This window comes from Mesoplodon densirostris, chromosome 13 (assembly GCF_025265405.1).
Source record: "Mesoplodon densirostris isolate mMesDen1 chromosome 13, mMesDen1 primary haplotype, whole genome shotgun sequence".
NCBI lineage: Eukaryota > Metazoa > Chordata > Mammalia > Artiodactyla > Ziphiidae > Mesoplodon > Mesoplodon densirostris.
Window position 1 is genome coordinate 28,938,289 of NC_082673.1, and position 13,702 is coordinate 28,951,990.

Sequence of the window (13,702 nt, forward strand, 5' to 3'; positions counted from 1 at the left end):
TAGCAGGGGTGGGACACAGGCCTGGGACCCGTGCAACCCTCGGAGGCTTTGAGGGGTGCGGTGCTCAGGCCCTGGACACACACGGCCAGAGGAATCTTTGTTGGGGTGGTGCGCAGGCTGCCAGGACCTGCCTGGTCCTTGGAGGCTTTGGGGGGGACAGTGCTCAGGCCCACTGGGACCCATGCGGCCAGAGAAGGCCCTGGCAGGGCAGGACACAGACCCAGGACCCTAGCAGGCTCACTAGGGCCCGAGTGGGTGAAGGATACCCTGACTTGAGGGGTAGGTGAGCCCACTCATGTGTGCCCACTGCCCAAGGAGGCCAGGCCAGTAGGTGGGGAAGGGCACTGCAATGGTGCCCCTGCCCTTTGCTCACCAATTAACAATGGTGTCCCACTTCTCTGGTGTCCCGGTCTTCCTCCGCCAACCTTCCCAGCTGTGGAGCCCTTCCTTCTTGCTGCCCCAGGCTGCCTCCCCACCATCAACAGCCATCCCCTCCCCAGGCCCACCCTCCAAACCTCACTCTCCAGCACCCAGCCCTCCTTTCCACCAGGCGACACACAACTCAGGCTGAGGTGCACAGTGCTGTGACACAGACCATACACATAGTGGGACACAGGTCCCACTGTGTCCCGCCCTCCACAAACCAGCTGCCACATTCCCCTTTGATCCTCCAATCCCCTGAAGGTCCCTCTCTGTCCCCACTGATCCCCTCACCATGAATGGGGCCCTCTGAGTGTGGGAATCTCTTTTCCCTAGCCCCCCTTCAGGGGCACCAGTCCTGTCCTGCCTCCACTTTTCTGCACCCCCTCCTTCCCTCCCACATCATACCCATTTGCACAGAGATTCCTCCAGTCCCCGTGGGTGTCTAGGGTCCCCCACTAGTGCTCAGTAGGTGCTCTGCAAGAACTGCTCCGATGCATTCTTGTGTACTTGTGAGGAGACGTGAACTCCACATCCTCTTACTCTGCCATCTTGACTCCGCCCCCTCTCCAAATGGGTTATTTTTTATATTCAAATCAACACCAAAAGAAGGATTCAGGAAACTTGAAGAGAATGCTTTTTAATTTTATTTTATTTTATTTTATTTTATTTTATTTTATTTTATTTTATTTTATTTATTTATTTATTTTATTTTTTATTTTTGGCCACACAGCGCCGCTTGTGGGATCTCAGTTCCCTGACCAGGGATTGAACCCAGGCCACAGCAGTGAAAACACTGAATTCTAACCACTGGACCAACAGGGAACTCCCATGCTTTTTTATTTTTAATTGTTAACTTTTATTATAAGACAACCACAACTTCAGTAAAGAAGGGGTGGGGTGCAGAAAAAATGGAAGAGTGGGAAAGACATCATCAATATATCAATTCAAACCAAGACTTAAGCTTTTTGCAAAACAAAATGTGTGTCATTACACATAACAAATTCTGTGTGATTTTGAAAGATAGGTACTGTCCTGTGTACTTCTGTATATATTATTTCATTTGAGAAAGAAAGAAAGTACTTTATCATTAATGTTCCATTATGTGCTTAATCTTTATTTGGAACTTGGTGTGTTTTTAGAAGGCTATTTTTTTTTCACAGTTCCTACTTCTACTTCTGACATCTGTTCATGAGACACTTCAGGGATGCAAATATTAAACAGCAATTGTAAGTAACACATCATCTTCTCAAACCAAAACAACCTCAATTTAAATATATTAAAGGTACATAAAACAGAAGTCCACTGAGAATAAAGAGACACACATAGATATAATACATATGTGGAGACTTCACCAAATGTATCAAAACCAAGCACAGGCTGATGGCTATTGCTACCAATAGAAATAGTAAAAACACCTGAAAAGAGCAAAATTTTTTTTAATTAGATATGAAAACCCATTTAAGGTACTTACATATTTACATAAACAAAAACTAAGATATAAGCTACTGATAGAAAATGGGTTAAATTATCCATGAGTTTAGATAAACCTGGCTTACTATTTAAGAGGCTGAAAATTCTTATTGTTAGGGTATTGGCTGTAGGGAATGAAGATCTAGCATTTGACTGTTCATGAGTGAAAATAATCATGACCATTTGCCAGTAGGATAAACATCTTCTGGCCTAGAAGGCATGAGTTCTTTAAGAGGGAGTTCCTAAGGCCCAGAGGAAGTCAAAACAATTTTCCCAGAAAAATATCTCAAGTAGGAAATTCATGTCAATAACGCAGAGTATCCTCACACCCTCTGCTACTCAAGTAGATATTTACAGGTAAATATTATGGCTGTGTAGGCTCAGTATATTAAAAACAAAACAAATCAAAATAAAAACTTTGGTCAAACAATTCTCCTTATTTTTTATGGATTTTTTTGGCTGCTCTTTTTGCCAAAAATCTTGAATCCCTATCCTTGGCACTTGCTTTTTGTTAGGATTGTAAGTGTTTTGCACCAAACATTACCCTACCTAGGGAGAAAATTCAGTAGACAGTCACTCTTGCAATGTATTTAAGAGATAGATATGAATCTATACCTCCAAAGTATAACACAGCTAGTCACAATTTATTAAACCTTTTAATTAGAGGGTCATTCATTTGGGGTTTAAATCATTAAGAAACTCCTTTTAATTGGTAAAATACCCCTGAGAAAGATAACCTATCATCTCAGAGCTTACTATCAGTTATCCAAAAACCGAGAGATGAGAGAAGAGCATTCTTGTGGTCATTAGAGACAAATTTCAACCACTTACGCTGTGGTTACCCTTGCCTTCCTTTTTGATGCAAATGAATAGCAAATAATAATATAAATAATAATAACTATCAATGTGGCTCTGTATTGTTTGTATGCCTTAACTCATTTAATACATCTCACATTCTTAGGAGGTAAGCATTATTTATTCCCATTTTAGGTCTGAAGACACTGAGGATCAGCCGTTAAAAAACAAGATTCCCCTTCCCTATGTACTTTCTGAGCATACTCTGGAGGCCACCACGTAGCAATGATCATACTATGGTTTTGGTTCATCTGACTGTCTAGATAGGTTATAGTCTGCCTGAATGCAGAAGCCAAGTCTTATTCCTTTCTGCACCCAGAATACCTAGCAAGGTACTCAAATCATAGTGGCTTCTCAATAATTGATATAATTAGGGGATGGTTGGATGGAAGTAGAAGGAACTGAAAAGAAAAGATGGTTGTAAGTCAACCAAAGCTGATGATTAGAATGTTGCTTCCTCCCAGAGTTCTTTCTTATATTTTGCACTTAGTGAGAGACAAACATCCTAAAGAGACTGCCTAGATTGGAATCTTGGCTCCACTCCATCCTGTGTGACCTTGGGCAAGTGACAAGTTTTATAGATCTATTTCCTTATCTGTAAAATGGGGATAACACTAGTATCCATCTTCTGTATTACTGAGAGAAATAATTTTGATAATCCAAGCAAAGGTTTTAACATGATGCTGAGCCAACCAAGCCTGTTTTACTATTCTGATAACCAAAGCATCAGGCCACATTTCTCCAACAGTTTCCTTATGCTGTCCAGTTTTTTCTTCTTTCCTTTTCTATGATTAAAGAGCACTCCTGTGAAACTCTTCCTCATCCACACTGAAAGTAAGTTTAAATGTAAGTAGAATTGAAAGGATGGAATTTGTTGGTGATCAAGTTAAGCTGACATTTCAGGACAGGAGATGTTATAACTTGTGACCCCACAGCAGCACTTGCCTCTTCTTATTTCCCACCTGCAAAATCTGGCCCTGACTGTGGAAGATACTGGTATGCAGTGGTAGCTAGCTACAGAACTAAACAAAGTAATCTCTGCTGAAAAGACTCATAATGATTTGTCTGACAGTCCAGAGGACTATCCTTCTCTCTAATAAACCGAACAGAACCTGAGAGATTTTATATTGAGTAAAATCTACCCAATAAAAATTAAAACTAAGACCAAATTATCTGTACATGCTTCACAGTTTGTTAGTAATAAAAAGATCTACTTGTAGACATTCTGAATATAGTCTTCCAACACATTTACACCCAGTATCTTTGATTTCACACAGAAAAAAAATCGAAAACTCACTTTTACCTTATAAGGTCGAGGTAGATTGGGCTTTTGGTATCTCAGTTTTAGTATTCCTGTCATTGATAAAGCAGACCAAATAGAAACTACAATATAAAGAGAGTTTATCAAATCAATTAGGTTTGTCAAGACAACCGCAATGGACGCCATAATGACAAGTAGTAGCACAGACATAAATGGAGAGGAGTAAATATTAAGCATGTTAAACAACAAAGGCAACTGGCCCTCTTGGCCTGCAATGTATATTACTCTTGACGATTCAAATACATTAATCAGAAGGTTGCTAAATAATGAGGCAGAAATACCAAAAGGAATAACCCACATTAATGAGGGGATAACTCTATCCGTCCATGTGATAGCCAAAGCATCTGTAGAAAAACCAGAACACACAAAAGAAAATGTATTTAAAAAGAGAATGATAAAACTTTAAAAATTATTTTTAAATAAAAGCAGGACGTTTAAAAAGTCATTAAAAATTTGAATTTCATTTCATTTCACACTTCATTTCCTTATACATGTGTCCATTTTAGCTCTGTCAAACCAGTTATTATTTTATGTGTCTTCCCCAATAGACAAGGAATTTCACTTCTTGAGGGCAAAGATCATTTCCTTTCTATAAAACTAGTACTTCATTCAGTGACAGACATAGAGTAAATTTTCAATGATACTTGTGAAATAAATTGATTTTGTTGAATGGATGATTGAGTGCTTAAACTAAAACTAGTTTACAGAGTGCTGATAATTACAGTCAGAGTGAAAAAAAAGCACGGTGCAATGCTGCTGACACAGGAATGAGACTCACAAAGTTCCCATATCATGGTGCAATTTGAAATAGTTAACAGAAATAAAAATAAACCATATGGACAGGGAAAATATATTACACACAGATTAAAATACTTATGACATTTGGGCACTAGCCTAAACTATAGATCAGGGGCTCTCAGGGGAGGTGGTTTTGCTCCTCAGGGGTCATTTGACAAAGTCTGGAGACATTTTTGGTTGTCACAACTGAGGAGGTAGGAGGTTACTGCTGTCATCTAGTGGGTAGAGGCCAAGGATGCTGCTAAATATCCTACAATGCATGGGACAAAACAACAAAAAATGATATGGTCCAAAATGTCTAGTGCCAAGATTGAGAAACCTTGGTATTGACCAATCTTTAGAGAATATTGTGATTTTTTTACTTAAAGGTGACGAGATCTTATGAACGCTAATTCAGTATAAGTCAGTAGATATAAAAGGCATCAGTGAAAACAATTATCCACAATCTATGTGAATCTATCTAAATCCAATTCATATTATGTAGGATATATAAGCTAAGATAGATCATTCAGACTCAGAAAAAAAAATTCTCAGTTTTTCAGTGGAAAGAGTGCAACACGATCTTGTGTCCCTGGGGGTAGGGGTCCTCCAGGGTTATGGCAAAGTTGTTTTCCAGGGGAGCCTCCAGCACGTCAACATACTGGCTTATAACAAACAGTAAAATTTTTTCAATATGATGAAATTGAAATATCATCAGTGGTTCCTGTTCCTTAAAGTCTATTTTTTAAAGCCCTTTCAAATAGCCTCAAGTGCTCTTTTCACTATTCTCTTTAATGCTATTCTATAATATTGGGTCTTGTTTTAAAATGTCTCCTGCCTCACTTGATATTTATTTTAAATAAGGTATTGTTGGTTATTCCTCCTGAACAGTCGTACCTCCACACATTTTCCATTTTCAGACACACTTCAGAAATACTTCTTTCCAGTAGTGAAGCCTTTGTTCTCCTTTGATTTCCCATCCTTTTCAAACCTGGTTGGTTATAATTAGAGGAGGTTCTAGTTCAGCTCTGCTGCATAATCTTTATCTCTATCTTACAAGTGATTTTTTTTTCTTTTTCATTCCTTCTCTTATGTCATTTATTTTCTTTAAAAAATTATATTATATATGCTTTTGATAAAAAGTAAAATAAATAACTCTAAAACACATAAAGTAAAAATGTGTCCCTTTCTTTGCCAATCCTTCAATCATACACCCCAGAAGTAACTACTGTTAACATCTTTTTTGATATTCTTTCATAAATGTTCTATGCATATATAAGTATCTGTGAGAGGTATGTATATGTGTACATATATGTATTTGTGTGTGTGTGTGTATGTGTGTGCTCCTGCATGGTTAATCTTACTTTTTTCACCTTCGAATATATATTGATCATATTAATACATATACATCCATCTAATTATCTTTAAAATTTTTCAGTATTCCATTATATAACTGCAACTTAAATTATTTACTATTTCCATATTGGTGGATTTTTAGGTTGTTTTCAATTTTTTACTCATTAAAAATGTTCTTTAATGAACACACTTGTGCCCTCAGGTGTTGGTGCACTTCTCCTCTGAGAGTAAATTCTTAGAAGTGGGATTTGTGAGTCAAAAGGTATATACTTTTTAAAATAAGCTAGGCTTTACAAAATTACCCTCCAAAAATGATTGTACCAATTTGCTAGTAAGTGATTCTAACATTTTCAGTTTCCTCTCAAAGTACTTAATCACGCCTGGTTGACCAAGCATCTGCAGGCTGCTTCTGGTCAAAGAAACCTTCTTAGCCTCTGCTCCCAGACAATGTACTTACTCTTTTGGATTATCTTTTCCTATGCCAATAGTCTCTAGTTTCAAGTATGACACGGAACCCTCAAGAACACCAAGTGGGAGCAACCCTGTCAATGGTGTGTTAGCAGGGCTTTCAGGAACTTTGAAATCCTCAGACTGAAAAAGCCAGGAACCTGTACTCCTCACTATGACATTTCCACAAACCTCATTCTAGAGGGACAGGCTTTCCCCACTGTGCTGTAGAACTTACTCTATTTTTTCTTCTAAGAAAAACACACACATCCTAGATGCTCTATATCCCTTTGTAGCTTGTCATGTCTTTTAAATATACCCATTTGTCTGAAAACATTCACTCCTTAATCCTTAAAATTCCTTAATTTAGGAATCCATTTCTTTTGCTTATAATTTTTTCTCCTACTATATAAATTTTGCCGTTCATTAAAGAATATTTGGAAAATTTAGTAAAGAATAAACAAAAATCATTTGTTTATCAATATCGTTCCAACAGGTCATTATTAATTAGTTATTGATACTTTGTGTTTTATATTGTAATGTAGATCCTGCCTTTGCTCTCATTATTACATTATAAACAGTCTTTTTACTTTAAGTATTCTTCAAAAATATGATCTTGAAAAATCTCAGGATGGTCTATTATATACATTTCTATAAATTATTTATTTATTTCAAATTTATTGGATATTTTGGTGGTCCTTAATTTTTTGTTCTCATAGGTAATGCTATGATGATTGTCCCTGTACATACATTTTTCATGTATAGCTCTGATTATTTCTTTAATGTAAGTTCATAATATAATAAAAGGTAAATATTTGAAATCAAAAATATTATTTCAGAATTTAAACAAGATCTAAGGATGATATGTCTGAAAGAGTTGTATCAATTATAGTCAAAACACTTCATGTGTCTTCCATACATGCCAAAACTAGTATACCGCCCACAAAAATGCTGCAACTGTTATGACACACCAGAAGAGATATTCATCATTTTTAACAACGAGTATGGCCAGAGCACTGGCCAAAACAGATGCCAGCTTCAGTGAGCCATTACAGCTGAGCCAGCTGACCAACAGCCCAGACCACACCTGTACCTAGTTTCATAAATTTATTTTCTACATAATCAAAGTAATTAATAAATCATTACTTGTCTTTGTCCAATTTAGCAATTGGTTTGTTCCCACAAATACTCAGAATCTTGACTATTTCTAGGGTACAGCTCCCTAACAGAGCTAGACCACTATGAATCAACACTGATACCATGCATATGACAGCTTCCTACATGGCAGTAACACAAGAATTGAGGCAAAGTGTGTTAGGACTTTTATATTAAACCTCCCTTAGATTTATTCCCAGTGCCCCAAAGATTTACCAAAACAGTAATAGCTACTCAAAAGACATTAGTCCCAAAAGTACTGGCTGATAACTCAACGTTTAATGCTGATTTGAGGAAATTGCTGGTCTTTCATATTTCCTGTTCCTCGTTTCTTTCCAAATTTCCTTTTATTCCTTGAATCTGTTACTCACTTTTAAATGTATGTTTATTTCCTTAAGCTTTTCCTATTCTTTTATTTTTTATTCTACAACTAGGGCCCTAAAATAGTTATCTTTTAGTCAAATTTCCAATATGTTCAGGACCCTTTGCCACTATAAATTTTAGAGTTATTTATGGTAAATAACAACATTATATTACATGTTAATCATATTAACTATGTATATCACTTGACCATTAACATCTATTCTTTTAACTGCTAATGTCCTATATTTCAAGTTTATCATTCTTTACTTCACCTAGAAGAATATTTGGAAAATTCATGTTGTGAAATTTTTAGTAGATATAATATATGTATTATATATATTATAAGCACTGATTACACAGTGTCACTCTGGTGAGAAGAGATCATGAAAGGAATACTAACATTTTGAACCCAGTCTGCACCATATGCCATCATTATATATACTTTTCCATGTTATCAGAAAACACATTACCATGCTTAAATGTGAAACTCATTTCTAAGCCAAATCATGCTCTTTGGCCCCTCTGTTATTTTCAAAAATTACAAGTTGACTCTATAAAATAATGAAAAGCAAACAGCAGTCTCAACTGGTAAAATGATACTTACATATGCTAAAAGGACCAGAACTGTCCTTATTATTATTATTTATTGCCTTAGTTATTTACGTACAAACCTGAAGAGAGAATTTCCTTGGGTGTCAGAACAGTCAGGTAGGAAATGTTAACCAGTAAATAAACAATAGTCACCAGAGGGAATGCAGTAAATATGCATTTTAGAATTGTCTTCCTGGGTTGCTTCAGCTCCCCTATAACACGCAAAAGAGCAAAATCACAACTGGTAAAACTTATGCCTTAAATTAACCTTTAAAATTGCTTCATGTATCAAGTGTTAGGCTGGACTCTTCCTATCCGCCCCAGCCACCACCACCACCACACGCGCATGCACACACACAGTAGGAACTGCTACACATACACCTTCCTTCAGAGCTTGGTGATAAATGAAAAAAAAAGGGGGTTAATGTTTTCATTTCCCCCATAGATGGTAAAATTTCTGAAGAAATGCACAAGAATGAAAATGAAAGCTTAGCCCCTAAGACCCTGTAGGTTTGGAGTCTACCTGTGTTTTCAGTCTCCTTTGTTAGGTACTAGGTAATGAGTTTAAGTAGTGGGAATACAGTGGTGAGCAAAAACAAACATGAAGCTCAACATTAAGAAGAGGACCTATGATTAATTCAATAATCACCTAAAGAAAAGTTAAAATAGTGACTGTGGTAAGCGTCCATGTGAAAAGAGAGAAAGGGCTGTGAGAATACAGTATATGACAAGTTGATGATCCCCTTTGCTCTCCGTGTTACATGCACACTGGTCTTCTCTCAGTTTCTCAAAAGTGTCGTGCTCCTTGTTGCCCTCAGCCCATTCTCTCACGTGGAATGTTCTTTCCTTTTCCAGTTGCCTAGTTGACACTTACCCTTCCTTCAGCAATCATAACTCCTTCTGGGAAAATAAGAGCTAAAAATCTCTTAGTCTAACAAAATTGTCCTATTATACATTCTCATAGCATTTGTGAAAAGAGTAAATGAGTCCGTCATAAATACTCTCTCCCTGTAGTCTCTTTACCTTCCCTTTATGCCAATATTAAGTGCAGAAAAGACGTTGTGATTTAGCATCATATATAATGATTTTCCAGGATAGTCTTATTCTCAAGTATTGTCCCATTTGTGACACCATTTTCCCCAGTCTCACCGTTCTCTGAGAATTATCCCTGACATAAAGAATTGAACATTATAACTATGTGTACACAATGTGACTCTGTGCCCCGGTAATAGGTAATAGGACCAAGCACAGACCTCTGACTCACTGGAAGCCAATCATTGCCAGTACACGAGAAGATTTCTTTCAAGAATTTGAACTATATGTCAACAAAACTGAGAGAATCAGGAAAGAAGCACGTAATGGAAGCACAAAAATCCAGCTAATATCTCTAGTTTTTAAGTTCTAGAGCTTCCCTAATTCCTGTTGTTCCTGAAGACTGGTTGCTCAGGTCTTCCTTGAAATACAGCATTATTCTTGCAGCAAGTTCCCCTTTGCTAGTTTAAGCTAATGTGTGTGGGTTCCTGTTACTTAAAGCTAAATCCCTCTGACTAATAAATATTTGTCCTTTGACAAATGTCAGATTCTTTCCATCTGCATCTGCCCAAAGGTTGAATGTAATGCCCGTGGCATACACAAATATGAGCTGATTAAGTACTTGATGAGTAAAGAATTAGGAAACTCTCATTTAAATGCTGCCTGAACCACTTAACTATTTATGGGCTTCTGGACAATGTATTGCCTGTCAAGATTTCAATTTCCTTACCTGTATATCGGGGAAATGGAAAATACAGAGACAATAAAATTCCAATCAAATGCCTAGCACTTAATAACTTATTAATGACTACGGTTATTAGTTAAAGCTTTTGGGCAAGCAGAAGGGCTACTTTTTATGATTACCTGTACTTTCCTCTGGGCCTTTTGCTCTTTCTCATTATGTATTAGATTGTTATGGAGGATATAAGAATATAATACAATATAATATACAATATAATAGCTAGACAGGTAATGAATATCCTTGGTTTTGAACTTAAAAGATAGCTGTTCCTATGGTAGGCAAAGTCAGCTGCCTACAAATTATTATTTTACTGGTAAAAGTGTTACTTAGAAGTTAGTTATACTTAAAATTTATTAAGTGAATTAACAATCCCAGCATACACTGAAATTCCTTCAGCTTTTGTTTACTGCTAGCTGGTTTTCAAGAATTCTGTAATAATTGATAAGTTAGCAAATTTTCTTAATCTGTTTTCAGCAAAGTCATCTAGCAATGAAACATCTTTGGCAATGGAACAAGATGAAATTGGCACAGATAGACGCCAAAGATATCTCTTCTATCCTTAAAAGAGAGAGAGACAAAATGAGAGAGAGAAAAAGAAAATTTTTCTCATTATGCTAGCCTCTCAAATTGCAGTGACCCATTTACTCATAAAAGACTAATCTCTTATAGCTTTCCTTTCTCAGTACTTCACTTTTAAATTCAAAGCCAAATTTCCTCTCATGCTCAAAATTCACCAATGACCTCTTAAAATTTTTTCTGATCAGTTCTCACACTCTTCAATTTCTGAAGCATTTCACCATGTTGATTTCACCCCCTTTTGGAAACATGGTGATTTTCTTTCATAGTTCTCTAAACTTCCTCTGACTTCTTCAGCAGATCCTCTTTCTCCACCTACTGCCTAAAAGTTGGCATTCTCCAGTCATCTGTCTCCAGTCCTATGCCATCTTGTTCTACCTCTCTCTAGGTGCTTGGCTTAACAATCGTGTCTATCATCAAGCCCATCAGATGGAAAGCATTTTTGCAGTCACCCAAGATTGTGTGCCATGTCTTATACACACCTGCACACTTCTAGTCTCCACAGCTTCACTCAGATTTTTCTACTGCTAGAATTTTTTGGATTCAATGAAAATTGCTACCTTTTCCACTTGATGACACAGCAAAAGGTGATTTTATCTTCCACTGAATTTCCATAGTAATTATATTTTCCCCTTGTAGCCACTTATTAAATACTATCATGCCATTATTTGCTCATAAGGCACAGAATTATAGTGACTTTAAGCGATAATGCCCATTTTTCAAATGAAGGAGAAAAAAAAAGTAAGTCCAGAGAGTTAAAGATACTTGCCAACCTAGTAAGTGGCAGAAGTCAGGCCAAAATCTAGGTATTGCCACTTCTACTAGACTATAAGCCTTTTTGGGGTAAAGAATACATCTTACTCATCTTCAGGCTCTAATACAGGACTTTAAAAATAGTCGGTGTTTAAAAAAATATCTGCTGATCGAGTGATTTAATGAATGATGGACACATCAATCACTACAGGGGGTACTAAGATTAAAGGAAAAATTTGTTCAATAGTAGAGTGTCTGCTTCATGTTTAAATGTCAAAGAAAAAAACTGATAAAATGGTTGACTTTGAGAAACATGAAATAAGTGTGCAAGTTTCCTGAGGAGGTGAGAGGGAAAGGATACAGGTAGAGTTCAAGGGAAGAGACTGACTTTGAAAGTAGAGAGAAAACTTTTGTCCTGACATTGAAGGGAAGAGTATTAAGTCCAGCCTTAGAGCAATCAAGGATTTCTATGATTCTATTCTTTTTAAAAATACTTAAGAGCCTGGGTGTGTCGCACCCACCCATAACACAAAAATAGTCTGCCTTGGATTATTCTTGGATTCACAGTTTCATGGAAGGGGAGTGTTTCCACAACCCCAGAATTCATCCATTAATAGAATAAAAACTAGGTTTACATGGAGATCCCATATCTGTGGTCCCGGAATAGAAAGCTGAAAAAGAGAAGTTATTCAAGAAAATAAATACTTTGGAATAACTGTGGAAAAAATTAAGAGTAGGTGATAAGTGCAGAGCTGGCATATCTTGATCTGATTTAGAAAATAATAAGGAAGAAAAAATAGATTGAATCATTTATTTTAAATGAAACACAAAATATAATAAAAGATGTGCATTTCACATGGCATGCAATAAGTCATGGCTTGAGATTTCTTTTCTCAAGGTATTGTTGGTTACCTGCTATATACATAGAGTATCCTCCACCTGAATATGAAAAATATCCTTGGAAGACAGCTTCTGTAAACTGGGAGGCTTCTGGAAACTCAGCACCGAAGGAGTTCTAGATTCTGCTTCCTCCCTCTCACCAACAACACTACTCCACTTAGGGAAATAAGGCCGAGTATGGCCATTTTCAGCACGGTGCTGGATATCTGAAGCCAAGTCACCTCTTTCACACCACGAAAATTCAGGATTCCCAAAATCCACAATATGGCCAGGGCCAGACATTTCTTTGACAGCTTTGGAGCAGAGAAGCTGGGATAAAAAGGCTGGATGCTGTACCCAGTGAGGAGCGGAGCTTGACTGGCAGCTAGCCCTGGCCCCAGAAAAAGGTTATCCAGAGGTTCAGGAAAGAGATCAAGTTGCCAAAACATTCCTTGAGACAATAGTAGTGAGCTCCACAGCATGGGAAGGTTATACCTATCTCTGTGGAGCAGAGAGAGGTCATAATGGACAATAAGGCACAACCAGCCCAGACGCACAGGGAGAGCCCCACGTTCATGCACGCGTACTTCAATACCCCTTTGGTGGCCACAAAAATGCCTGCTCCAATTATATTAACATAATTATATTAATTATATTTAATTATATTAATTAAAAAACTTGTGCCCCAGGAATATCCAAGTACGCTCTTGAGCTGTATCTTCCTCTCTGCATCCATTGTAATCGAAGAATTTTAAAATTTTATTTATATAAATTATAATTTCTGAATTTTCTTGCCTATGTTGCTGGAAAGGATGTTCATGGATTCTCTGAAATAAAAGAGTGCTGCCCCGTTTTTACACTGTTGTTAAATATAGCCTATGTTCAATCATTAACAAAATATATGTGATGCATCCGAGTGAAATAATGTAAGATTACTTGGAAGGGTTTAAGTTTGACTTGTT

General features: G+C 37.0%; 1 protein-coding gene across 1 annotated transcript; it reads right to left on the bottom strand.

Moving 5' to 3' along the window:
- Positions 1–1,566: 1,566 nt before the first annotated feature.
- Positions 1,567–13,476, bottom strand: SLC7A13 (solute carrier family 7 member 13). The gene is given in 7 exon segments (XM_060115718.1): positions 1,567–1,697; positions 1,700–1,838; positions 4,052–4,413; positions 8,839–8,970; positions 12,774–12,877; positions 12,879–13,152; positions 13,155–13,476. Coding segments are annotated over 7 exon segments (1,464 nt in total).
- Positions 13,477–13,702: the final 226 nt, after the last annotated feature.